The sequence below is a fragment of the Buteo buteo genome, chromosome 27 (genome assembly GCF_964188355.1).
Source record: "Buteo buteo chromosome 27, bButBut1.hap1.1, whole genome shotgun sequence".
NCBI classification, from domain to species: Eukaryota; Metazoa; Chordata; class Aves; order Accipitriformes; family Accipitridae; genus Buteo; species Buteo buteo.
The window spans coordinates 820,453-845,835 of record NC_134197.1 but is presented as its reverse complement, the minus strand read 5'-3'; the positions used below and the strand labels follow the sequence as shown (position 1 = coordinate 845,835).

General features: G+C 47.6%; 2 protein-coding genes across 2 annotated transcripts; both read left to right on the top strand.

Moving 5' to 3' along the window:
- Positions 1 to 81: 81 nt before the first annotated feature.
- EARS2 (glutamyl-tRNA synthetase 2, mitochondrial) lies at positions 82 to 9,916 on the top strand. Its single transcript, XM_075058894.1, has 9 exons — positions 82 to 194; positions 736 to 891; positions 2,471 to 2,660; positions 2,960 to 3,432; positions 4,880 to 4,988; positions 5,534 to 5,687; positions 6,933 to 7,063; positions 8,418 to 8,553; positions 9,158 to 9,916. The coding sequence occupies exons 1-9, from the start codon at positions 107 to 109 to the stop codon at positions 9,239 to 9,241; spliced, it is 1,521 nt and encodes a 506-aa protein (XP_074914995.1). The 5' UTR covers positions 82 to 106; the 3' UTR covers positions 9,242 to 9,916.
- A 141-nt stretch (positions 9,917 to 10,057) lies between these two features.
- On the top strand, positions 10,058 to 25,358 carry GGA2 (golgi associated, gamma adaptin ear containing, ARF binding protein 2). The gene is made up of 17 exons (XM_075058746.1): positions 10,058 to 10,183; positions 10,840 to 10,924; positions 11,833 to 11,908; positions 12,427 to 12,525; positions 14,380 to 14,503; positions 15,721 to 15,824; positions 16,303 to 16,383; positions 17,267 to 17,404; positions 18,498 to 18,579; positions 19,523 to 19,642; positions 19,917 to 20,084; positions 20,337 to 20,392; positions 20,684 to 20,835; positions 21,646 to 21,815; positions 22,766 to 22,935; positions 23,521 to 23,631; positions 24,262 to 25,358. The coding sequence occupies exons 1-17, from the start codon at positions 10,150 to 10,152 to the stop codon at positions 24,370 to 24,372; spliced, it is 1,881 nt and encodes a 626-aa protein (XP_074914847.1). The 5' UTR covers positions 10,058 to 10,149; the 3' UTR covers positions 24,373 to 25,358.
- Positions 25,359 to 25,383: the final 25 nt, after the last annotated feature.

Sequence of the window (25,383 nt, the reverse complement as noted above, 5' to 3'; positions counted from 1 at the left end):
GGGGCGCCCCGCCCCGCCCCTCCCCTCGCGCCGCTGCGGGCCAGGGGATTGGCCGGGCGCTCCCGGGCGGAAGCAGCGCCCGCGGCCACGTGGGCGGCGCGGAGGGATGGCGCGAACGCTGCGGGCGCTGAGGGGCGCGGCGGGGCCGGAGCAGGGCCCGGGGCCGCGGGTGCGGTTCGGGCCCAGCCCCACAGGTAACCCCCGGCCCCTCGCCAGGCCCGCCCCTCGCCCCACCACCACCACCACCCCCCCCCCCCCCACCCGCCCCCGGGGTGGCTGCGGCGCTTTGGGTTGGAAAATGTGAATTCAGACACTTGAGGAGCGTGTGCTGGGGGGCAGGGCCGGGCGCTCCGCGGTACCTGCTGGCTCGGTGGGGTTCGCCCCGTCGCTGTGGAAATAAAGGAGAGCCCGAAACGGGCGCGGGAAGGCGGGGGGGAGGGGCTCGGGGAAAGGCCCCGGTAGCGGTGTTTCCTTCCGAGCGTGTGCCAATGATTTCCAGGTGACTTCAGGGAATCCGTTCTTGGAAGGCCGTCACCAGTAACTGGGTTCCACAGCAAGGGCCCCCAGAGTGTCTCTGTGCAGCATGCCTGCCTGCCCCCCCCCCCCCCCCCCCCCCCCGTTAGGGTTTGACACCATTTTCCGTTTCAGGTGGCATTGACCTTCCAGCTCTTGTTTAAAAGTCTCTTTATTGGGCCTTAATTCTTGCCATCTCCTCTGATTTCCCCGTGGTAACAGGTTTTCTGCATTTGGGTGGCCTTCGGACTGCTTTGTACAATTACATTTTTGCCAAAAAGCACCAAGGGACCTTTATTTTGAGAGTGGAGGATACAGATCAAAGTCGAGTGGTGCCTGGAGCTGCAGAAGGGATAGAAGATATGCTGGATTGGGCAGGTATTTACAGACACCTTTCATTCTTTACTTACTGAAAGATTCTCTCCTTTTTAGGGACTAACGGTACCCAGATTGAGAGTATTTTGCCTGATAGCGAGCTGTGCAGCGTTTCAGGTGATGAATTAGCTGAAATGTAGTTATTTCTACAGCTGGGCATCAGGGAAGTCCTACTGGAAGTATGTTTCATAGCAGAAATAACTAGTTAGGCTTGGTTTCTTTTGGCTGTGTTGTCTGACACACAGAAAGATCCAAATCTGTGGAAGAGGCCCAATGTGCAGTTGTAACAAAGGCCGTGCACAAGAGATGTGATGGAAAGGTCAGAAGTTGGAGCTCACAGACCACACCGTAAATTTATAGATTGTTTGTATAAAGAGTATTTGCTAAAGGGGATCTGGAGGTGTCGGTTTTCATTTTGAATCCTCTGCATCCTTCTGAGCTTAAGAACTGGTAGTGAGAGTGATTTTAGAATACAGAATTGTGATAAACTTAGAGCCAGATCCCACAGATGCTGCTGTTAATGGGTAGGTAAGCTTGAATGGTCTAGGACTTTGCTGTTGAGTAATAAATTTGGAATAGGTAAAATAATTGGCAAAGATCTCAACTGTATTTCTGTGGTATGAGTGTCCTTTACTATAAAAAGGGTGGATGCTACTTCGTATGTGTGTGTCTGACTGCATTTTGCTCTAGGTAGTGTATCAGAGCTGCTCAACTGATGTGGTTTAACCCCAGCCAGTAACTAAGCACCATGCAGCCGCTCACCAACTTACCCCCCCGCAGTGGGATGGGAGAGAGAATCAGGGAAAAGAAAGGTAAAACTCATGGGTTGAGATAAGAACAGTTTAATAGAACAGAAAGGAAGAAAATAATAATGATAATAACAACAATAATAAAATGACAACACTAATAAAAGAATTGGAATATACAAAACAAGTGATGCACAATGCAATTGCTCACGACCTGCTGACTGATGCCCAGTTAGTTCCCGAGCAGTGAGCCCTGCCCCCCCCAGCCCCACTCCCCCCAGTTTATATAGTGGGCATGATGCCATATGCTCTGGAATATCCCTTTGGCCAGTTTGGGTCATCTGTCCCGGCTGTGTCCCCTCCCAACTTCTTGTGCCCCTCTAGCCTTCTTGCTGGCTGGGCATGAGAAGCTGAAAAATCCTTGACTTAGTCTAAACACTACTCAGCAACAACTGAAAACATCAGTGTGTTATCAACATTCTTCTCATACTGAACCCAAAACATAGCACTATACCAGCTACTAGGAAGATAATTAACTCTATCCCAGCTGAAACCAGGACATCAACTATTTACTAGGTTTTGGTGTTTGTTTCTGCTTGTTGCTTCACACGCAGTACTCTAAATTCTGAAGATGTTGGCTGCTGTTTATCTTCTGAGTCCAGGGGAATCTGACTCCTGCGCTAGACAGATGCCATTAGTTGGCTGCCCTGGAGCAGAAACCATCTTTGGATGCTCTCTAGAACCTTGCTATTTCATCTTCATTCAGTGTGCTCTAATGGTAGGTTTTGCCCTGCCTTTTTACGGGCTTTTTATGTCCTGTCATACTGGTATTTCAGGTATTCCCCCTGATGAGAGTCCTCGCCGCGGTGGTTCCTTTGGACCCTACCAGCAGTCACACAGACTCGACCTTTACAGGAGAGCCACTGATGTGCTTTTGGAGAGAGGCACAGCGTACCGCTGCTTTTGTACCCCTCAGCGCCTGGAACTGCTGAAGAAGGAGGCTTTGCGGAGCCAGCAGACCCCGCGGTAGGGATTCCTTGTCCCCTGGGTGGCTCCCTCTGTGCTACACACTTGCAAAAACTTAGGACAACGTGTGCAGCAATAGGATTGTAGTCTCACCGCCCATAGAGAGAGAAGCTGGCGCAGCCCTTGGAGGCTTAGGGTAGTGAGCTTCAGAGGTGAGATCGTTTGACTGGACACGTAGTGGGCAGGTTACAGCTAAAATTAGGTTACAGCTAAAATTCAGTTTAGAGTTTTGGGAATGTAAAAATGGCTGATGGGGTTGGCCTGTGTTGAACTGAGACCTTCGTTCTCCTTTCTCAAAGATACGACAACCGGTGTCGGCACCTGACACCCACAGAAGTGGCTGAGAAGCTGTCACAGGGCCTTGACTGGGTAGTCCGCTTCCGTCTGGAGAAGGGGGTGGAACCCTTTCGGGACCTGGTCTACGGCTGGAACAAGCACGAAGTGGCTGATGTGGAAGGCGACCCGGTGATTCTCAAGGGGGACGGCTTCCCCACTTACCACCTGGCAAATGTGGTGGATGACCATTACATGGGCATCAGCCACGTTCTGCGTGGAACTGAGTGGCTGACTTCAACGTCCAAGCACCTCCTTCTCTACAAAGCCTTTGGCTGGGATCCCCCTCAGTTTGGTCACCTCCCACTGCTTCTGAACAAAGATGGTGGCAAGCTGTCAAAAAGGCAGGGGGACATCTTTCTGGAGCGCTTTGCTCGGGATGGCTACTTGCCAGAGGCCCTCCTGGACATCATTACCAACTGTGGCTCTGGATTCACAGGTAATGAGAACAGGCTCGGTACTTGCTAGGACATTTCCTGATGCTGAGTTTGGGGAACGGGTTAGGTTTCTTTTAATAGCCAAGAAAGTTGACAGTGTTTGAAGGCGTCAGGCGACGGGTGTCAGACGACCAGTCTGTCGCTGAAATGCCACCAGGGCTTCTGCAGAGCTCCTGTGAAGGACTGGGTGGTGTGCTGGAATGGTGGGAATCTTTCTGCCTCTGTGCAGCTGTTGTCATGGTTTAACCCCAGCCAGCAACTAAGCACCACGCAGCTGCTCACTCACTCCCCCCCAACCCAGTGGGATGGGGGAAAGAATTGGGAAAAACAAAAAGTAAAACTCGTGGGTTGAGATAAGAACAGTTTAATAAAACGGAGAAGAAGAAACTAATAATGATAATAATAACAATAATAAAATGAAAATAATAATAATAATAAAAGGATTGGAGTATACAAAACAAGTGATGCACAATGCAATTGCTCACGACCTGCTGACAGATGCCCAGTTAGTTCCCGAGCAGTGAGCCCCCCCCCAGCCCCACTCCCCCCAGTTTATATAGTGGGCATGATGCCATATGCTCTGGAATATCCCTTTGGCCAGTTTGGGTCATCTGTCCCGGCTGTGTCCCCTCCCAACTTCTTGTGCCCCTCCAGCCTTCTTGCTGGCTGGGCATGAGAAGCTGAAAAATCCTTGACTTAGTCTAAACACTACTCAGCAACAACTGAAAACATCAGTGTGTTATCAACATTCTTCTCATACTGAACCCAAAACATAGCACTATACCAGCTACTAGAAAGATAATTAACTCTATCCCAGCTGAAACCAGGACAGCAGCCATTTAAATTGAGTCTGATGCTTAATGGGTTCCCACTTGGGACAACGTTCATCTCAAGGTGAAGAAACTGTCTGTGAACTCTTGGGAAAATGTGTTTTCTATGGTTAATAATTGCAGTGTCATGTATTACACCTGTCACACTTCTCGTTTAACCTGAAAGACCATGAGAAGTTGAGTCAATGTCTCCTGTTGCTCTTGCTGTGTGGGGATCACAAATTAACTTGTGTTTCAGGAATTCTGCTTGCGAATGGAACCTTTCTTGGGCAGTGGAGCCTCCTGGCTGAGTGTTGCTTCTTTTTGGCTGACTGATGCAAGGGGTGTTCCACTGAAGAGCCAAGCAGAACATCCCAGTTTCCAGTTCCTCTCCAGCAGTTAGCAGAGCCGGCTCTTAGGGAGAGGGCAGCTTACCCTCCATGCCTGCTGCAAGTTCCCTCCTGTTTGTCTGGGTACATCCCTGTTAGCACTGCGAAAAGTGGCTCTCCTGCGCCACTTCTTCCTTGGGTGTACTGCTGCTGCCCCAGCCCTGCACCTGAGGCATGCAATGAAAAGCAGTGATGCTAGTTCTCTGCGGGAAGGTGGGTGCGTATCATTCCCTTGTTGGGTTATTTTGCAGAGAAACAGATGGGGAGGACTTTGGAGGAGCTGATCTCACAGTTTGAAATAGACAGAATTACAACCCATTCTGCCCTCCTGGATCTTGAAAAACTCCCAGAATTCAACAGGTATAAATATCAGTAGTAACTTTAAAACTTAATAATCTGTATGTGAGTGAGAATTTATTCCTAGCACTTGGCTTTGCCTGGAGATTTTGTTTATTGTTTCAAGCACGGTCCCAGCACAGCAGTTCTTTCGCTGCGCTACAGCAAAGTACGAGTTTCTGCTTATGCCGTTCCTGCCTCCTCTCCGGTCCTGTGCTTGGACACTGGTGTTGGGCACACTGTGAAAACTTGGGCAGATGGTAGGCGTAGCTAGGAGGATGCGAGGCCCTAAGTTTAGATTCAGAATAACATCTAAAAAGAGGCAACACTTCCAGAAGGTACTTCTACAAGTACACTCGTATGCTATGGGGATGTTGTGCTGCAGAGAGTTACCACATCTTTTGTTCACTGTGGTGCATTAGTGCTTAAGGCTTTGATGTAGGATGTCTGTCTGGAGTCTAATGTTGCTCTTCTAACAATTCTAGTTTTAACTGTTAAATATTGTGAGACTGGGCTGATGAAATCCAATCTAACCCAAAGCAGTCCAAAAGCAGTTTTCTTTGTTACAGGATTCACCTCACCCATCACATTGAGAATGAAGAGCTGCGACAGAAGCTAATTAGAGAGTTGCAGTTGCTGGTGGAGGATGTTTATGGGGATCAACAAGTGGATCAAGAGGTTCTAGAAAAGGAGTACGTGGAGCGAGTCCTCCTGCTGAGAAAAGTATGAGCAGTGATAGCATTGTGTCACTGTTCTGGGGAGCTGAGGTTTTGTGGGATTCCTGGATGAAGACTCAGCTGAGTCCTGGGCACTGCTTTGATCTGAGCTCTGAAGCTCCATAGCCTGCAAACGGCAAATGGCTGTCACTGCCAGCTCAAGTGGTCGTGTACATGCTGACTGCCGAAATCCGATGATATAGTTAGCTGACCTGTAGGAATGGGCATGGTGACTATCCTGGCGGTCTTTGCACAGTCATAAGCTCATCCATACTTTGCCGGGCCAGCAGAGAGCTCCCTCAGCAGAGGGAGGATGGATGTCTCCCTGCCATGGAAGCGAATCACAGGATTGTAGGACATTTCTTGGAAGACCTCTCTGGTTCCTGCTCAGAGCAGGACTGTCAGTAGTGCTGGATCAGGTCAGCTGTGGCTCTGTCTATGTGAGAGGTGCCAACCTCCAAGCTGCACTTCTCCTCCCAGAGCCTAGGATGTGGTGGGCTTGTGGTGGGAAGGTCCAGCACCCAGGGCCCCTCGTGCCAGGAGACGGCTCACTTCTAGCTTTTGCTGACTGGGCAGCATAAGGTGCTTCTGCTTTGCCGCTGCTCCATGCTTTGGAAGCAAAATCAAAGCAACCTCTTTGCAAAGGTAGATGAAGCTCTTGGTTAAACTAGGGGGGTTTGTGCATTGGGAGCCCTGGTCTCACGTAAGTGGCAGAGTGCCAGCTGTAAAGGGGACAGAAGATATTGTGGCTCTTCCCAGTGCCAGGAGGAGGGTGAGCCCAGCTGTTTCCCAGCCTGCCCCTGGGATGCTGCTGTAGTATCTGGGGGATTCCTTGTGAAGAATAAAGCCTTCTTTGTAAGGGGAGGAAGAGATCTGACTGTTCCAGTGTGAAGGCTTCGCTGTGGCAGCGGGACAGTGACTCATGTGACTTCCCACTGTCTGTTGAAAGGCAGCAGATGAATGTGGCGAGCCACTTCCCCGGGCTAACTCTGAGTCAGCCCGCACGCGGCTCTGCAGCATGGGTACAGCCACGGCCCTTTGGGCTGCTTCTGTGTCCCTGCTCACGCCAGGTGGTTATGGGTGTTAAAAACTCAGCCGCCTAAATGTCATCAATTAACATTTCCTCTGAGCAGTACGGAGTACAAGGCGGTGTGTTTGGACCCTCTTTAACTGTTTGTGAAGTCCAGACAGGATGTGTTTGCTCCCCACCAGTTTAACCCTCAGCCTTGATAGCTTTGCTTCCTTTTTCCAGGGTCACATAAGCTTCCTGAAGAACCTGGTGTCATCTGATTATTCTTACTTATGGGTTAGGCCCTCGGTGTCCCGAGAGCAGCTCCAAACTATTTCTGCAGAAGTAGATGACATAGGAAGACTAGTCTTAGGGTAAGTGTCTCTTCCCAGCTCTGTACACAGTCACCTGCCCGCCCCAGAGCATCACTCTTGGCTGTTCTATTGATGTTGGACATGCTTATAGTTCTTATTTAATTTGCTCTACTTTGGAATGTGCTGTAGTTAATAACTGATGAGAAATTCTGTTTTTAATTGAAAGGCAGCTTGCCAGTGGGAAAGCTCGCATCAATGCTCTCAAGCAAGAATTGTCACGTCTGGATTTTGTAAGGCACCAAGCACAGCAGAGTTTGTGTGCCAGCATGGAGCTAATGAAGCCATGGTGTTAGCAGGGTTTTCTTGTGCCACCTGATCTCCTGTGCTTTTTGTCTGCTGTAGCATCAAACTGGAGAAGTGCAAGGTGGTTTTGGTCAACATGTATTCAGATTATGTAATGAGACTTCTGGGTCTCTGGACCCAGTTTGTGTGCAGCTGGAATCACTGTCACTTCTGAAAAGCTCACCCCTGGGGGGCTTTTCCTGCTTCCATTTCTTTGTTTCTAGCTAGCAGTCTGCAGTTCTGTCTGCTCAGAAACATTGCTGGGATGGTAGACAGTCCTTCTGTACCAGGGAGTTTTGTGGTGTTTTGCCAACATGTTTCACTGCTGCCCCATGTCCCTCTGCTACTCCACGCCTTGTAGCTAGGCGGGGTGGTATGTCCATCGCCTTTCCAGTTCAGATCTCGCATCTGGACTAAATGAGCCCTGAAAACCAGTTTTGGGAGTAATTAAGGTAGCAGTATCTGCAATTTGAGCTACTATTTCCAGCTGTCTGTAAAGTTGGTTGCCCTCAGTCATTTGTCACAGCTGAGTGGTGACTGAATCCAAGTGATGGTAATTTAAATGTCAATACTCGCTATCCTGCAGGGATAATAGTACTGCTACCTACAGCTGAGTAGTATCAGCGATGGCTCCTGCATCTCTGAAAATCATATTATTAAAAAAGAAATCACAATTACTGTTTTTCCTGTGGTTTTCCATGTCCTTGGCATAATTTTGTGATTTAAACTTGATGCTTGCCTTTCTGAACAAACTCTGCTGTTGGAAGTAGATTAAAGGTATGGTTTTGCAAAGCAGAGTCTTCAGCAGCAGTATCGAGGTAAAGCAGTCCCACCTGCCAGCATAAGAGCGTACCTGTGTACGTGACCAACGCTGCAGTGAGCAGAGAGAGTGCCCTGGCACAGAGCAGGGGTGAAGGGCAGGGAAGTTTACCTTGAACCACTGCTGTTGCCAGAAGATTTTTGCAAAACCAGTCTGAGGTTGCTGGCAGTCATTGAAGTCATTAGTCATTTTTGGGAAAGGATCCTGTGTTTTGTATGTCCCTAGACTGTAAGGACATCTTCTTTCCTAAAGGCTCATGACAAGGCAGGCAGCTGTTTTGACCATGGAGGAGTTGAACAAAGACCTGAGAAGCCTCCAGAAGCAAACCAAGGAGACTAAGTATAGCAGCGTGATGCAGCTTCTTCGCTTGGCTCTCAGTGGGCAGCAGGTAAAAAATAAAAATTCTGAGACTGGGACCTTCTTTTTTTTTTTTTTTTCTGAACAGCTATCTTCTCTCTGATTACAAGGTACTGGTATTTGGACATCTTGCGAGAACTGACATCAGTTTCCGTTATGAGTGAATGTACTGATATACAGCAATTCTGGAAGAAAGAGCTGTTGAAAGTTTCAGAAAGGCAGAAGTTGTCAAAGCATGAATATGCTGGTACCAAATCTGAAGTTAGAAAAAGCTCTGGACCAGCTGTAGGGAGTGTTGGCAAGGTAGTAGGTTTTGGGCAAAACTGGGATTTTATGTGCAATCTGCTTTTACAAAGTTCAAAAACAAATTTTACAAAAGTTTACAAAATCAGAGCCTAATCCTGGCTTGCACCCTGGCATCAATCTTTCTGGGTCAGTTTGACCATTCTTAGCATTTCACTTCAGGAGAGAAAAATCCCAAACCCTTGTTTTGAGATTGCTAATAAAACCCCTACCCTTGGGGTAACAGCAATCTGATAGCTAATCACTCTGTCATTTCCGTCACGATGATGCATAAACAAGTGCTGAAAAGTGTTAAGTTTCCATTTGTACAATGACTTCTTATGTGTTTTCAGCATGGACCGAGTGTTGCTGAGATGATGGTGACTTTGGGACCCAAAGAAGTGTGTGGACGAATACACAAAGCACTATCTAGCTAATACAAGACAGAAATGACACTGACAGCCAGCGCACGGACTCAGATGGTGTAGGCAGCACGTGTCATTGTCCTCGTCCTGTATTTTTTGATCTCAGTATGATGTATCTTTTATCAGATGAGTTAGGCTTTAGACCAGGCAGGTGTCACCATGATGTTTCCAGGTCTGTATGTGTCTGCACTAAGCATAAGCCACTTCATCTGGGAGAGAAACCAAATACAGTTTTAGGTCCGTCCTTCTGCTTTCATTTTGTGCAAATGGCCTGGTTTCCAGGTTGGGAGAAACAGACATTTATCAGCGTTTCAATTCAGACCACGTGGACAGAAAGCAGTGCTATTTCTGATACCAGCGTGGTTCCTCTCAAGCAATTGATCTCTTTTTGGAGAGGGCCTCACAATCAGGGTACCTACACCTACAACTACAGAGGTCCCCAACAAATAGCACAGGAAGGGTATTTTTATATATATAAATATATATAATATATTATGTATATTATAGCTGCTGCCCTCTTAGCTGCCCTGGTGTCCTGCCAGGCTGAGTGAGCTAGCTGCTCAGAGAGAGGGACTCCCCTCCTTGTGTACTGTGTCATGCATGTGGTTCTGCTAAAAATATCCCTGACCAGGAGATTGGGATGTTTTTTCCTCTTTTGGATGGTGACCTTTTAATTATTAAATTAATACGGTGACTTTTGATTCCATTCTCTCCAATGTGTGCTTGCTTTGCACGCCAGCAAGGGGAGGAGCAGTCGGAAGTGGGAGGGAGTGGGGGGGTATATTTTACTGAGCCAGCCCACACCCACAGTCTACACTTCCACACCACGAAAACTGACGGGGGCGAGCGGCGGCACGCAAGGAACGACAGCGGGTGGATCTGCTTCCTGCGAGCAGCAGGGCGGAGCGGAGCAAGAGTCCATGGCTGGCACTGGGGAACTGGAGCAGTGGCTCAGTGAGTGGGGCTGGGGACTGGTGGGCACCGGAGCAGCTTCAGCTCTGTGCAGAAGGGTCCATCTCCTCCATGGAGCCCCTTTAGGGTGATGTTCATGGGTGCTGTCTTAACCTGCTGCATCTGTCCTGCTCCCAGACTCGTCTGTCTGTTGTCAGCCCCAGTCCTGCCAAAGCGCTGGACTGGGGAGTGGATAAAGCTGAAAAAGACTTGTTTTCCTCAATTCAGCTGTGGAGGCAGAGCTTTGGGACAGGCACTCATGCAGCCCTTTTGCAAAAGGGTAAACTATGCCTGTGTTCCCTCACGGCAAGGTTTGCAGTCTGGTCCTGGGAGAGCTGGCTGTAAATGCTTTTTAACAGTTTCACGTGCTTTGTGCTAAAAGCAACATCATGCTGTTGCTGCTTTCAGCACCTCAGTTTATGCCTGACTTTGACTCTTTAAGAATGTGTATTCAGGACTGTATTTTTAGGCATATTTTAGTAACAGCTGTTTTGTTCTTGTCCTGTGTCTTCCATTTCTGCCTGTTTTACAAAAAGCCCTAATGCAGCTGGTAGCAGTGCAAGGTCTGAGCCGCTTCCTGCCTTGTGCCGCTCGCTTGTACACATCTCGCACTGAGGCTGGTTTTTTCCTTTTTTCTTTCTTTTTTTTTCCTGTGTAAGATAAGGCCACTGACCCAAGTATCCCCGAGGAAAACTGGGAATGCATCCAGCGGTTCTGTGACCAGGTGAATGCTGACATAGAAGGGTAAGGCGGACAGACGGCTCTTTGTGTTTGCTCTGGGCTGTATCTGGCTCTGAGCTTCTCTCATGGCTGCGGGGGGAATGGGATCTGTAAGCTGTGGTGTGGGGAGCTGGAAGAGACAGCTGGGAGTGCTCGCTGGGCTCTGCTGCTCCTGAGAGTGTAAATAAGTTGCAAAGAGGAGTATGCCAATGTGGTGGAGGTTGATGTCTAGGAATGGGCTCCGACAGCCATTGCTGCAACCAGGAGGTAGCAGGTCCTGCCTGCTGTGCCCTCACCAGCCTCTCGGGAGACTGGCTGAGGATACCTGCTGTAGGGAAGCCGTGGGTAGGGAAGCCGTGGGTGGGCTCAGCCTCGGATTTTCCTTTCAAAGACGTGGGAGATCTCTGGTGGGACTCCCACACCTTCCAGCTGATAGTCTCGGCTCTGTGGGAAGGAGCAGGAACTAATTAAGCAAATAACCTGTCAAAGCTTAGTGATCATCTCTTTCTTCAGAGCAGACGCCTGTGCATTCAGAGCCCGTAGTCTGGCACCCGTCTGCCCCAGCAGCATGTGTGCACAGGGGCAGTCAGCAAACTGTCTCGGGCTCTGCATCAAGGCTCCTGCGACTGCAGGGAGCCAGCTTGCATGGCACTTGCCCAGGGAGAGCCCCTAGCCTCTCCCAGCTGGCTCCCTCCCGGAGGACAGCCTCTGGCCACAGCTGGAGGACAGCACTGGGGTCGCACAAGCTGCTTCAATTCATCTCTCGCCCCTTGTGCGTGTGTCCCCCAGGCCAGCGCCCCACCAGAAGAAGGGTGTCTGTCAGGTAGCAGGTTGTGAATCCGGCAGTTGCTCTTCTCTGCAGGGCAAAATCAGCAGCATTTGTTTTTCTTGGGAACTTGTCCGTTGTCTGACTTGCTTTTGCTACTCCCCAGCCCATCGCTTGCACTGAGGCTGCTGGCGCATAAAATACAGTCACCTCAGGAGATGGAAGCTCTCCATGCTCTCACAGTAAGTGCTTTCATCCGTGTGCAAGGAGAGGCAGCAGTAACCTGGAAGCAGAGTTTGGGGGGGTAGAGACAGTATAGCTGTCTCTTTCTCTTAGATGTCTCTCCCTCTCTTTTTCTCTTAGATGTCTCTCCCTTTTAACTTTCCATTGCATAAGGAATACAGAAACCAGGGTATAACGGAGGGAGTAACCGCTGTTGTTCCTTTCCTTGTCACTCTGCTGAGGTGTTTCAGTGGTCTGCAGTTCTTGCTGTTTGACCTGCGGTTCCACCACAGGGTCAGTGGCCCAAAAGTTATTAGTGATGGGTAGAACAGAGCAGATGGTCTTAATAATGCTGCTTAAGAAGATTGGATGAAGGAGAAATACATGTTCTTGCTGCACAGCTTCCTTAGTATCTTGTATTTGTGAATGCAGGGGCAGAAAGTTCTTAGATTTAGTATTTTAATGGAAAAGTTATTTAAAAAAATTCCCCAAGACTTGTGTCTACAGTTTCTGTTTGGTACTGTTTTGTTTTCTGCAGGTGCTAGAGACCTGTGTGAATAACTGCGGTGAAAGATTTCATAATGAAATAGCAAAATTCAGGTTTCTGAATGAGCTGATTAAAGTGCTTTCCCCAAAGGTAGGTGGTCATTGTTACACTGGACAAAACACATGGGGCACACTGTTTATTTCATGCTGGATATGAAAACTTAGAATTAATCTCACATAGAAGTAGAGCAGAATTTATATTCTGTGCCTCCAAGCACAAGGACTGGATGTGAATCCCCCTGTAAAAGATGCAAGCCAGAGTCTTTCTGTGAAAAGATTTTTCATTGTGGTTTCTCCCACCTCTGCAGAGAGAGTCAGGGACTCTAGAGGAGCTTGAAATTGTTCCTGTGACCCCTTTTGCCTCTTGGTGATTTACAGAACTTTGGTCGGGGAAGTGCCAGAGGACAGAGATGCCAGGAGCTGCCCAGAGCCTCTCCCCTGTTTTCTTATGCTCTGTCCTCAAACTCTTGTGCTCAGGCTGCTCTCCTTCTTGCTTTGTCCTGTCAGAGGTTAGCCTGGGTTTGGGTCCTGTTCATGGGGCAGGATCAGCTTGGGTAGCGGCAGGGGGGACTGGATTTCAGCAGCCCTCATGCAGCCCTTGTGCAGCTCTTGCTCCACCATCGCCTGACAGTTGTGCATTCTTGCAGCCCCTTTGGGGTCCTGCTGAGGGTGTCCTGAAAGCCAGGCAGAGGGCTCCCAGCCCCCAGGCAGCGACAGCCCTGAGTCAGGAGCGGGCTGGAAGGGATCAGCTGTACTAACGTGGAAGCTGCCAAGTCCCTTCCTGCTGCTCCGCTTCCCTGGCTCGCAATATATTCATTCAATATATTCAACATAGTCATTCTTGCTCCCTGCTGTGGAGCACTTTGCTTCTGAGTGCAGTTGCTGCCTCCTGAGAAGAGAAGCAGCCAACAGAAATGAGAAGTTTAGTTTGAGAAGCTAAGTGAGCTGTGAGTTTGGAATGGATGCACTGGGTCCCCTGGCAGTGCCTCTCATGATGAAAAATGGAGAGCTGTTTTATCAGAGACTGTGTAATCTTCGTGCCTTGCTCCTCTCTGCATCAAATAGCAGACCTGGGACTTTCTTAAATACCCTTCTCAGCAACTCAGCAATCGATTCCCCCTTTTAGTGGGTCCTGCACACATTTACCACTTGTACAAGCTTCATCTTCCATTACATCATCTCGATGGCAGAGGTGCAAAAAGCTGATTTCAGGGAAATCTTTAACTGAACAGCAAAACCTTTTCTCTCAGTCCCAGGTTTGGTAAAGGTATTTCAGTGAAACAAGAAAGTTTAAAGAATATGTCACTACAGAGTGCTTTGTTTGCTGTTTTGGCAGAACAGGTATCATTTAATGAGTTTAAAATGCCTAGTGCTTTGGAGGCTTGCATGTGGCATTTGTCATTCTTCCTGATGTTTTTATAATACGTTAAAGTGAGTGCTTGTAGGCAATGAGAGAAATCAGAGAAAACATCCAGATGCTGAGAAAAGGCAGTAACTTTCATTTCTTGTGTTGTTCAGTTTTCATTTGTCTGGGTCTGGCTGTGGCCAGTGGTGCTATTTGCGTTGCAGGCAGTTCAGGGAAGTATTTAAAGTCAAGCACAGAACTGTTTACACTAAAATAAAACAACCTACTTTTGGTTTCGGATTCAATAACCAATCAGAGAAGTTTTGAAATGGTTTCATTTTGATTGTCATAGAATATTTATGTAATTATCATACACTTAATAGCATTCCTTGTATTTACAGCCACAGCTATATACACCATTTCCTATACCGCAAGATACACAGTTGACAACACTGTAAATAAAGTGTTGGGAATCCATTTGCTACTTGGTTTCTGCACACAGACAACTTGGGGCTAGACCCATATGCCATATCTGGCACTAATTCTTTGGTTTTAATCTTTTTTGTCTTACTTTTTTGTTTTGTTTTGGGTTTTTTTCAGTACTATGGAACCTGGTCTTCAGAAAAAGTAAAGTCAAGAGTCACAGAAGTAATATTCAGTTGGACAGTCTGGTTTCCTCAGGAAGTTAAAATCCGGGATGCTTATCAGATGCTAAAGAAACAAGGTTTAGTTCTGTTATTTCAGTTTCCTTTTTAGCCTTCTAAGTCACATGGTTTCAGACCACAGATATCTGCCCTCTTTAATTTGTGACTCAGCTTTTTTCATAAAATGTTGTAAGGAGAAAAGGACAAAGGCCACGCTTACAAGGCTGTTTGGGTACTTAAGGATGCATGCAACTGTTTAAAGAGATTTACCGAAGAACAGCCTTATTGAGTTAAAGATCAGGCTAGCCTTGTGGCCTCTGTTCACACAGTGCTCACCACTGTTGTGCAGGGAAAAGGTACAGGACAAACTCAGAGTGATCTTTGCCCTGGAATACTCTCCCAGGATTATGAGGGATGGGTTCGGAGAGATCTTGAGCTGGATTTTTCATCCATTCCATCATATTTAATAGTTCTTAATGGTATTGTAATCCAGAAATTTGTCCATTCCCTCGTGATATCCCAGGTAATAAATTTCACAGCTTAACTAAGAAAGTACCATAATACTTTCTGTGGAAGTTCAGGGGAATTAGGGAATTTGTTTAGATGCTTCCCACCAGGTTTGCTTTGTGCATCTTTGAGCCTCAAATGGCTTTGCAAGCCTTCCCCCAAGTACTGCTGTGGAAAGCTTCCTCGCTGTCACTGCCTTTCCTTTGTGCAGCGACTGCTGTAGGCTGGGCTGTTGCTGTGACACCGGTGGGGTGCTGAGCAGGGGTGCTGGGTGCCCTCCTGCGGGGCAGCTCTCGGGGACCGCTGCCCATCCAACGCCTGCACAGTCAGAGGCTGCTGCTGCTGCAAGTGCTGGCCGGAGAGGCAGGATGGGAGAAGTCCATGGAATCACTGTTGGTGTTAGGGGTTCCTTTGGTACTCGGTTGTGTGTGTTTGGTGCCCTACATTTTACGGCTGTACTGATTGTGGCGATCCTGCTGCTCAGAGGTCAATACTGGTGTGCTCCCAGTGCTCTTGCTATGGGGGAATTTTAGCAATTCGCCCAGAGGGAGTTCAGCACATCTGAATTTTATTTTCTACCCTGAAAATCTCATTTGGCCTGTGCTTAATTCAAGGGAGAAAGGGAAGTCTTTTGTCTGTATGTGTGCTAAGGCAACTCCTTGCTGCTTCATCTCATTCTGTAAAGTTCTGGGGTGGGGTGAAAGAAATAGGTGCAAAATCCAATGCATCATTGAGCATTGGTGTTTTAACAGCTCAGGCATCAATGAACAAATACTGTTACCCATTCCAGGGATTGTAAAAGAAGACCCCAAACTGCCAGAAGACAAAATTTTACCTCCCCCTTCTCCGAGACCTCAGAATTCTATTTTTGACACAGATGAAGAGAAATCCAAGGTAAACCTTAGGGTTTTCATGCCTACCCCCCCCCGATTTGTACTGATGAGAAAACAGGCTCAGTCATATTTTGAGAGCTTTTGCTGTTTCAGACAGAGTATCTTCAGAATGATGCTAATACTTCATGCTGTACAACAGCTAGAGAATTCTTTGATGCTTTGTCAGAAATTTTTGCTTAGTAAAAAGTGAAACTTTTCTAGAGAAAAACATCAGTTTAATAGAAACTTTCCCAAGGGAGGGAAAAGTTCTGCAGAGCCAGAGAGTTCCTATACCCAAACAGCCAGTGTGTGCAGGCAGCTGTAGGAGGCAGCAATGTAATCTGGATTAGATTATGGGACATGAGTCCACTTATTTCCAGAATTATAGAAAATATTATGACAGTGGGTGTCTCTCAGTATCTGCTCTTATGTGATGTGTGCCTGTAGTATGGTGCCTAGAGACTGCTGCTCACTGTTGTCCAATGCTATCCCCTCAACAGCTCTTAGCAAGGCTTTTAAAGAGCAACCACTCTGAAGACCTGCAGGCTGCCAACCGTCTGATCAAGAGCATGATTAAAGAGGTAGGGAGCTCCTTGGGTCAGAAGCTGTGTTTGCAGCTGGGGAGGGTGGGAGGGGACTTGGTAGTTCAGTTTTTGACAGTGGTCCCTCTGTACCTGACCTCCGTAGTGCCTGCCACCTCATTGGTATTAAAGGGAACACCAAGAGGTGGTAGTGGGAACCTTGCTGTGTTATCAGTCTCAGGTGAACTATTTAAGCTGCCCCAGAGGAGGGACGATTTTCAGTATTTGTTATTCCAAAGTTACAATGCGGGATTATTTTGTTTTGTTTGCCTAAAATATGCCATTGCCAGGAAGAGCAAATATTTATACCCAGGAGCCTGTATGACAGGACACTTCCACTTTAGTGGGATCCCGACAGTAGTACTGCATTAGTGATAGCAAGTTTCCAAAAATAGACTCAGTTCCCAAGTGGAAAAAAGCCATATCTGTACAGAACTGCCTCTTTTGTACAGCAATGTGTGCATGCACATCTGGTGTGTCTGTTTTCATCTTCCATCTGAAAGGGCACACCAATTCTCTGCAGAAATAGGAGATTTGGTTTGGTTTAATGAAATCCCTGCTGTCGTTTTGAGAGTGTTGTTCTACATGGCAGAAGCCACCAGCTCCCAACTCTAATTTTGAAGTCTTACTTGTGACTGTGGTGAAATGAATTCTTATGCACCAGCACACTGGCCAGGGTACCCTGAGAGGGGCAGGAGGTTTCCATCTTCACCCTTGACAGGGAAGTGTGGTGTAGCACTGATACTGGAGCTGCTGGGGGGGTGAGTCCTTACACACACTGCTTTGTGCCTCCTCTACCTGCAATAAGATACTAGTAGAAAGCAACATGCATTGGCTGTACTAGCCAAATCATCATATACTTTTATTTCATTTTTCATCAAAGGAACAAGAAAAGTCAGCTAAGGTGTCCAGAAGAGTGAATACCATCAGTGAGGTTTCTGAGAATGTGAAACGTATGGACGAATTACTGGAAAATTACAAGAGACAAGAATTATCCAAATCTGACCAGGAGTCCCTACAGGTAAATGGTCTTTTTCCTGCATAAGAAGTTCTTTTGACTGGCTATGGCTGGGAGGGCCCAGGGCAACAGGATTCAAAGGGCAGCTTCTGCCAGGGAAACAGCATTACCACAGCAAATAGTTTCCAGCATATTTGATGAATAACAGTCCCTTCCGTCAGTGTAATGGAAGTTGGAATGGAACCGGCTCCTGCTGTGCCAATCTGACTTTCTGTCCAGGTTAGCTGCTCTTCTTGTGGTATCTTATGGGGAAATGGTTCTTCCTCCAACAGTGGTGTAACACACAGGAATCCCCTTGAGCCTGGGCATGCTTAGGTGGGTGTGACAAGATCCGACCAGAGAAGCTCAAAGCTGTGGGTTCTTCAGCTTGTGCTATGGTTTCTGTGATTCCCCTTTTTCTGCCCAGAGTTCACTGGTCTGCTGCTGCTCATAATTATCAATGAATTGTGGAAATGTTTGATGTCACTAATAGGGCTGTCAGAAGAGCTTTATGGCCTCCAAATATCTGAAACTCCACTAGGATGCCTACCAGACTCTCAAATTAAAAAAACTGAATTTTTGTAGGTAAGAATTTCTGTGGCTATGTGTGACAGCAGAGTTTGGAGTTAGCTGCTGTTGGGAGGGCTGCTGCTGTAGATGGAAGAGAGCCTACTTTCAGACTGAAGAAGTGGCTGCCTCTGTGCCTCCTCATTTCCTAAAAACCAAGTGGCCTTGCATTGTCTGACGGTAGTTGCAACTGGCAGTTGTAATACTTCCCTCTGAGTACCGTGATCGATCTATTCACACCTGGATACTTTTTCTTTTAAATTGAGTAATTTTACACTGATCTATCTTACATCTGTATGCATAGAGAGGATGCGATTGCTGAGGAGATACCAGCAAACCCTCCTTGTTCCAGTGTCTGTACTTCCAGGCCACTGTGGATTTTTAAGAGTACAGCAACATGCAGCATTGATACCCTTTGTCTGGACCTGGGCAGAAAGCGCATCTTCCTCTTCTAGAGGGGTAGCATCTCTTACAGGTGATAACAGGGACACAGAAGTGTGAGAGTGTCTGGGATCTCCTGAGCAATGATGTGAACCATTTCCTTCCATAGACTCTGTTTCAACGCTGTGAGAAGCTCAGGCCACTGCTCTTTCGCCTTGCCAGTGAGACAGTTGATGATGATGAGGCTCTAGGTAAGAGCCAACTCTGTCCTTGGATTTCTTTGCAGTTAAGTTCATCTACCTTTGCTTTGACAAGTGGGATACGCCCTTCCTCTGAGAGGGGGAACGCTTAGGCACTTGCTACCCTGCTGCCAAAGCTTTCCACATTCACCTTTAAACCATGCCCATGGGAAGCTCCTCCCACCCCTTTCCAAGGAAGGTATAAATTTTCACTTGGAGCCCAAAGTTAAACAGTCAATCCAGTTTCTTCTAGCCAAGGTGGTTTTCAGAGTTTGTGGAGTTCTGGTGTTCAGAGAACTGGAGGCTTTTGCAGTCTTATCTCTACAGAGATTGAAGTTCTCCCTGTCTATCAACACAGAAGGGAGAATATTTTTTTAATTTCTTAAGTAATATATTGAGGAGGGCCATATGAGTGGAATCTTTGAATTCCATTGTTGTGAAATTTAGCCCTTCACAGAGGACTGCGTTTCACAGTCTTGTCCATATGCCTTGAAAACCTGACTGAAGGGATGCCTTGCTGAATAGAGATCTTAAACAGCAAACATAAGAGCTCAGCTGTGCCTCAAACATTTCATTCATACCCATGAATGCCAGGGATCCTCAGCTGGGGAGTGCTGGATTATATACTCAAGTACACTTGGCAAACTTGCAGAGAACAATAAAGTGCATAAGAAATGGCAGGAACTGTAAGTGCTTTAGAGATAGGATCAGATTTCAAAGTGATCTTGATGAATTTGAGAGAGGCCTGAAATCAGCAGATGTATGTGCAAAATGCTGCACTTCAGGAAATGGAATGAAAAACTAGTCAGAAGTTTAAGGCAGATTGCCCCACTAGACTTTGCTCCAGGCAAGTCCTTAGATGCACTGTACCTCCCTCATGAGCAGTTTGGAGAGTGCTGTGGAACTGACCCTCTCGTTAGAACATTAATGTTTTGTTTCTTCTCTTGTTTTCCAGCTGAGATACTGCAGGCCAATGACAAACTCACACAGGTGCTCGGGCAGTACAGGCAGGTTGTAGCCAGGCATGAAAATGGTGATGGAGGAGGTTCAGCCACCAGTTCTGCTGATGCAGCAGGTAAAGAGCATCCAGCAGCGTTCCATGACATCTCTGCTCCTGCACATCATGTATGAGTGGAGTTTGGAAGGGAAATGGTTCTCAGAGAATAAATGTGGAGAAAATCCTTTAACACAGGAAAACTATGATGTAACCATCATTTGCTTTTATGTATAGTTGATAGGAAATATTCCTGAAGTTCTTCATCTGTGAGTCCTTTCGGGCATGCCTGCACCCATAAATACACTGTTCCTTTCAGGAGGTTTCTCTTTAACTCTTTCTGCTCTTTCCAAAGCATGCCGGCCAACTCCAAGACGCATGAAGAGCTATACACTGATTGACTTCTCTGAACTGGAGGCGACATCCCAGTCTCCTACAGACCAATTTGCAAACACAACCACCGCCTCCCGGCACAGCAGCACAACCTCTACCTGTCTGCTCGATGAGGAGTTAAAGTCATTAGGTTTGTATGTGCAACTCAGTACAGTGTTACCCTTGTTACTAGCGTTCGTGGTGTTTAATGAAGATAGGAGAACTTTGACTTTAATGTCAGTCCTAAGAGAAAGTAGACCCTTTCAGCCAGTGTCGTAAATTTTCAAGAATGTAGTTTCTTTAATGGTGTTAGACTGTAGTCAAACTGCTGTTAGACAACAAGAACCTGTAGAAAACCCTTTTTTTTTGTAATTGATCTGTAGCATTTTGGCATCTTTCTTAGGTCTCAGCAACTCTCCTGTTGCACAGAAACCACCACCTGATTTTGGATTAGCAGAGGTGAGTGATCTTCAGATACTATAGTCCATAAGGTACAAAGAACAAAAATCAGATGTGATTCTTGATCTAGCTTTCTCTGGCAGCCTTTTGTTACACTGCTCTATTCTGAAGGGAAACCGGAATCCTTGTCCTCTGCAATGAATTTCTCAGTTGCAGTTTGCAACCAGATTATTCATATTTATTTCTACTTTAAGTAGTGTTATTGAAAATGAGGTGGTTCTCAGTGGAACAGGTCTGATTTTTGCTGATGTGATGTTCTATAGCATGAACCAGAAGTGCCTTACTTTTCAGACTGATGTACACAATGGATATGGTGAAATTGTAAGTGCTGTTCAAACACTGGGACTGCAGGAGAGCTGGGAAGACAGCTGTTCGGAGAAGAATGTATTTCGGGACCTGGCTGATCAGCTCTCTCCACCATCCAGGACCAAGACATTATCCTTGTAAGCAAAGTGCATAATACAGACTGCCTTTGGAGATGAGGAATACTCTTTTAGAGCAGTGAGTTTTAGGAAAACCTTTCAACTACAACTGGTTAGTGATGGCAAGCTATCCATCTGTGCATTGGCTCTTAAGCAGCAGTTATGATCCTGTTAATTGCACTGTGTGCAATTGCACACTAGGACCTTCCAAGGGTCAGAAACTTGGAGAGACAAACCCCATGGCCTAGTAACAAGGTGATCCTGAGGTAAAGGAACAAAACCATTGCAGTCAGGTCTTTTTATAATAACCTGTGACTCAAAAAATACTTTCCCCAGCTTTCTTCAGGCTGTGACAAACTAGTTTCCACGCATTCAATGGAAGCCTAACAGTTCATGAACCAAATTAATCATCCACATGTCTTCACAGCAGGTGACCGTTACAATACGCTTATCCAGTCTGCCATAATACAAGCCAGGAAATTTTACTAGAGATTCCCAACTTCTTTGAGCTAGAATTTCCTTTAATCTCGCTGACTAGAGTTCCGGAGAGCCTGTGAATGGGGAGAGTAGGCTTCCAAAGCCCTGAAACAAAGTTTCACGATAGTAACAGAAATCAAAGTCTGCCTTACTGAATGCTGAAACAGCAACTTCTTCCCATATGAAATAGAGACAGTTTTTTAATTTCTCAAGAATTCAGAGAGTATAAACTTGTACTTTCTGTATACCTAAAAGGGATGAGGGATTGGGAATACAAATGCACACAGCAGAAGATGGTATATACCATGTAGTCTCCTCAGTTAATATAAGCTTTCTACATGCTTTTCTTTCCAGGGATTTATCACCCATGAAATTGCCCTTTCCAGATCTTCCAAATAGCTCAATGGCAGATACTTCATTCTCCAGCCTAGGCTACGAGCTGAAGCCTGCTGCCTCTTTGCATCCAGCTTCCTATGATGCTTCTCTAGAAAACCTTTTTGTCCCTTTAATTTCAATTACACCGAGTAAGTGCAATGATTTCTGTGCCCCAGCTCTGCTTACTAGTGGCTTACTAGAGCTCTTCTGTGATTTTTGCAGGTGAGCAAGCCAAAGTAGCTTCATGCTGTGCGGGTTGGCTGGAGTAAAGTAATGACTGTTCTGTGAAGGACTTAATGTATCTGAGAAGTTGAGCAAGTGCTAGGGATCGTACCATGGAAATGTCCTTGTCCTCCCTACTCAGTAGTCAGGAGTTTCCTGCCCTGGCTAACCTCTGTGATGTGCTTCTAAACTGTTTGCCCTTAGCACCTTTAATCAAGTTTCAAGCAGTTCTTCTCCAGAGGCTAAAAAGGTATCTATGGGTGGGAGTTGCTCTGCTTCCCAAAGCAGAGCTGTTCTTTCCACCTCTGCTTTTCAATTCAACACTCTTTGGCCCAGCCCTGCAACCACCTGATGGAGCGTCAGCCTGGGTACATGGCACCCCAGTGTCTCAGAGCAGGGCACATCCTGTTACGAGGACTGCAGGGCCGTCGCTACTTTTGGAAGAGGACAGGTGCAGAGACATTCTGACCTGAATGTCTTCTGCCTTCAGTCTCTCAAGTGAAGGATTTACCAGATTTTGGAAGGGCTTAATGGTGATAGTTAGGTGTGGATTTACCAGGCAATGGTGATAAGGGCTAAGTCTTGTGTGTGCCGAAGAATTACATTTTGCTTTTCCCATCGTATCTCTATTGGATCCACGCTTGACTGTTGAAATCTGAGCTGCTAAATCTCCAATTTAGACATTCAGATTCCCTTCTCTGCCTTAGAGGCGAAATGTAAATCAGAGGCAGCTGCTTGGTCTGTGAGTTTGCTGGAGGAAGTAAAAGTTTGTATGCATGTTTCCTCTTTGCTGTTCCTTATCCCGTCTTTGCTGTTCTGCCCTCAGAAGGAAGGGGAATCCACGCTTTGTTTCTGACTCTCCTTTTGTCTCTGGCAGGCAGTATCTGTCCACTTACTGTGTACGACAGGAATGGTTTCAAGGCTATGCTCCACTTCTCCAGAGACCGGGCTCCTGGCCGACCACATGTGCTGGTGATGGTTCTTTCCATGCTGAGCACATCAGCTCAACCAATTAAGGACATAGCATTCCAGGCTGCAGTCCCGAAGGTGAGAAGCCTGTGGTGAGTGGCAGAGAAGAGGGACGACTCAGAAATGTCCTGAGGAGAAGGTTCACCATTACTTGCTTAGGATTTTCTTTGCTCATCAGAAATTGCACGCCTCACTTTCTCTGAATGGTGAACCTGCTGTATGGTGGTGCCTGTGGCACCAGTGTTTGTTTCACAGTGTATATCCCTGGCCTTGTGACAACTAGACGAGGCTCCAGACATGCTGGTTTAGCCTCCTGGGGAAGGCACTCGTTCTGCCTGTGTATGTACAGCATGGAATTATCTATTTAGGAATATCTGCCTTTAGATGCAGGCTGTGAAAAGGCATGCTTTTCATTAAATGCCAAAATGTGTGGCCTGTAGTTCCCTGGGTCCTCCTTCTTGCTCTTCTGGGATGCTGAAAAAGGCCTGGGTCCCTCCCTGGGAGTGCTGAGGGAGCTGGCTGATGTTGTTGCGAAGCCACTCTTGATAATCTTTGATCGATTGTGGTGACTGCGAGAAGTGTCCGAAGACTGGGAAGGTCACCCTCATCTTCCAGGTGGTCCCAGCATGGACCAAAAAGCATTCCTTTTCTTTTCTCTTTCAGACCATGAAAATAAAGTTACAACCAGCATCCGGTACTGAGCTGCCCGCCTTCAGTCCTCTCCTCCCCCCTGCAGTGGTATCCCAGGTCCTGCTGCTCGCCAATCCACGCAAGGTATGTGTGGTGATGGAGTCTGCTGGTGGAGCACTCGGAATGTCACTGTAGCGGGTGGGGTATTTGTATGAAAGATGGGGAGAATATTATTAGCAGGAAGATGCAGGGGAGAGACAGAGCAGTCTGGGCTGTGCTGGGAAGACATTTTTCCCACTGAAACAGCTTTCCAGAGCTATAATCTGAAGGATTGAATGGGCAGTTGCTGCAGGGGCCTGCACAGCTCTGCCTCAGTCTACCTGCAGAGATGGCTCCTGGTAGACACTGTGGATGTTTGCAGCTGATGGAACACGAGGCCACCCAAGGACCAAGCGATGGGTGGCAGTTCTGTTGCATTGGTGAATAATTATGAGACTGAAGATTGGTGTAAGGAATCCTCTGTCACTGTGAAGGCTGGCCAGGCCTGGATTGCCAAGCATGCCCCTGGGTGCCTTGCATAGGTCTCCCAGTTGCTCCCTAAATATCTTATGAAGATCCAGGTCTCGTTCTGTGCAGAGGTTCCACGTGGCTGAAGTGTTACTCTTCCCTTCCAGAGGGTGATTCATTGCAGCAACGCTTCGAGGGGTGAGGCTGAAGGGGGCCCAGGAATCTGCAACCATGACATGCCCCTCTCTCTGTTCCTTTCTCTCATAGGATCCCATCCGACTGAGATACAAACTAGCGTTCACTCAAGGCGTGCAGCCCTTCAGTGAGGTGGGAGAGGTGACTGGCTTCCCAGAAGCAGAGCTCTGGGGCAGGAGCTGAAGTTCAGCAGGCTTGGATGTTGCCGTATTGCCTTAGCCACGGGTGGGGAGGGACTGTGTGCCCGCAGTGCCGGCCTGGACTCAGTAATGGCTCCTTTCCTCAGGATCTGCCATCTCCTTCTTCCTTTTGGTTTCTGTGCCAGCATCTGGCAGGAGGAGTATAAACTGGCTGCTTCTGCCATGGCCTTTCTCTGTAGCTGACCGTGCTTTACAAGAGACTGCTGTAGAGCCCTGCAGCCCAGGAGCCCTAATGCTTCTTTCATACAAGTGTTTCCTGCTGCTTTCTGGGCCAGTGTTCCCTCACCCCCATTACTTTTTCTTTCTGAATTAAAAAAAAAAAAGCAAACCTATACCAACAATCAGCCCTCGTAGCAGACTGCTTGGAGCCAGGGCAGGATCTGTTGCAGGGGCTTACCCACCCTGTTTTCACTGGGGCCCGTGTGCTGATGTGCAGGCAAGAACATGAGGAATGGTGAGAGTTGGGCTATCTGGACTCTGGCAGAGGCGGTTTATAGAGAAAGGTACAAAACGGAGGGAAGAGAGCAAGCAGGGGGAGGGCTTTGGGGCCAGCCTGTGAGAAAAAACCTCTGAGACACTCATCCATCCCCAGGCCCCGCATCTTGTTTTGCTCTGGCTCCTTCCTTTGGGCTCTGCAGAGCTCCAGGCACGTTTGGGGCTTTCTCCTCCTCATCCTCCCCACAGGCGCCTCCTGCCTGCCCGCTGCGCTGCAGGGACGCTGGCCCACAGCGGGGCCGAGGCCAAGGCCTTCGGTTAAAAGCCCCTGCGCTTCCAGCTGTGCGGGAGGAGAACGGGCGTATTTTATTGCCCAGGTACGCTGAGCCATGAGGACGGGGGGTGCGGGGGGTCCGCACCCCCGGTGCGGCGGGGTCCCGGAGGACCTTCCCGGGTCCTGGCCGCCCCGGCGGTATTTTGGGTGCGAGTTTGTCCCGCTCTGGGACACTCCCCCGCTGTTTTTTCTCCACAGACCCCGCTGAGGGTGGCGGCTCCCCGC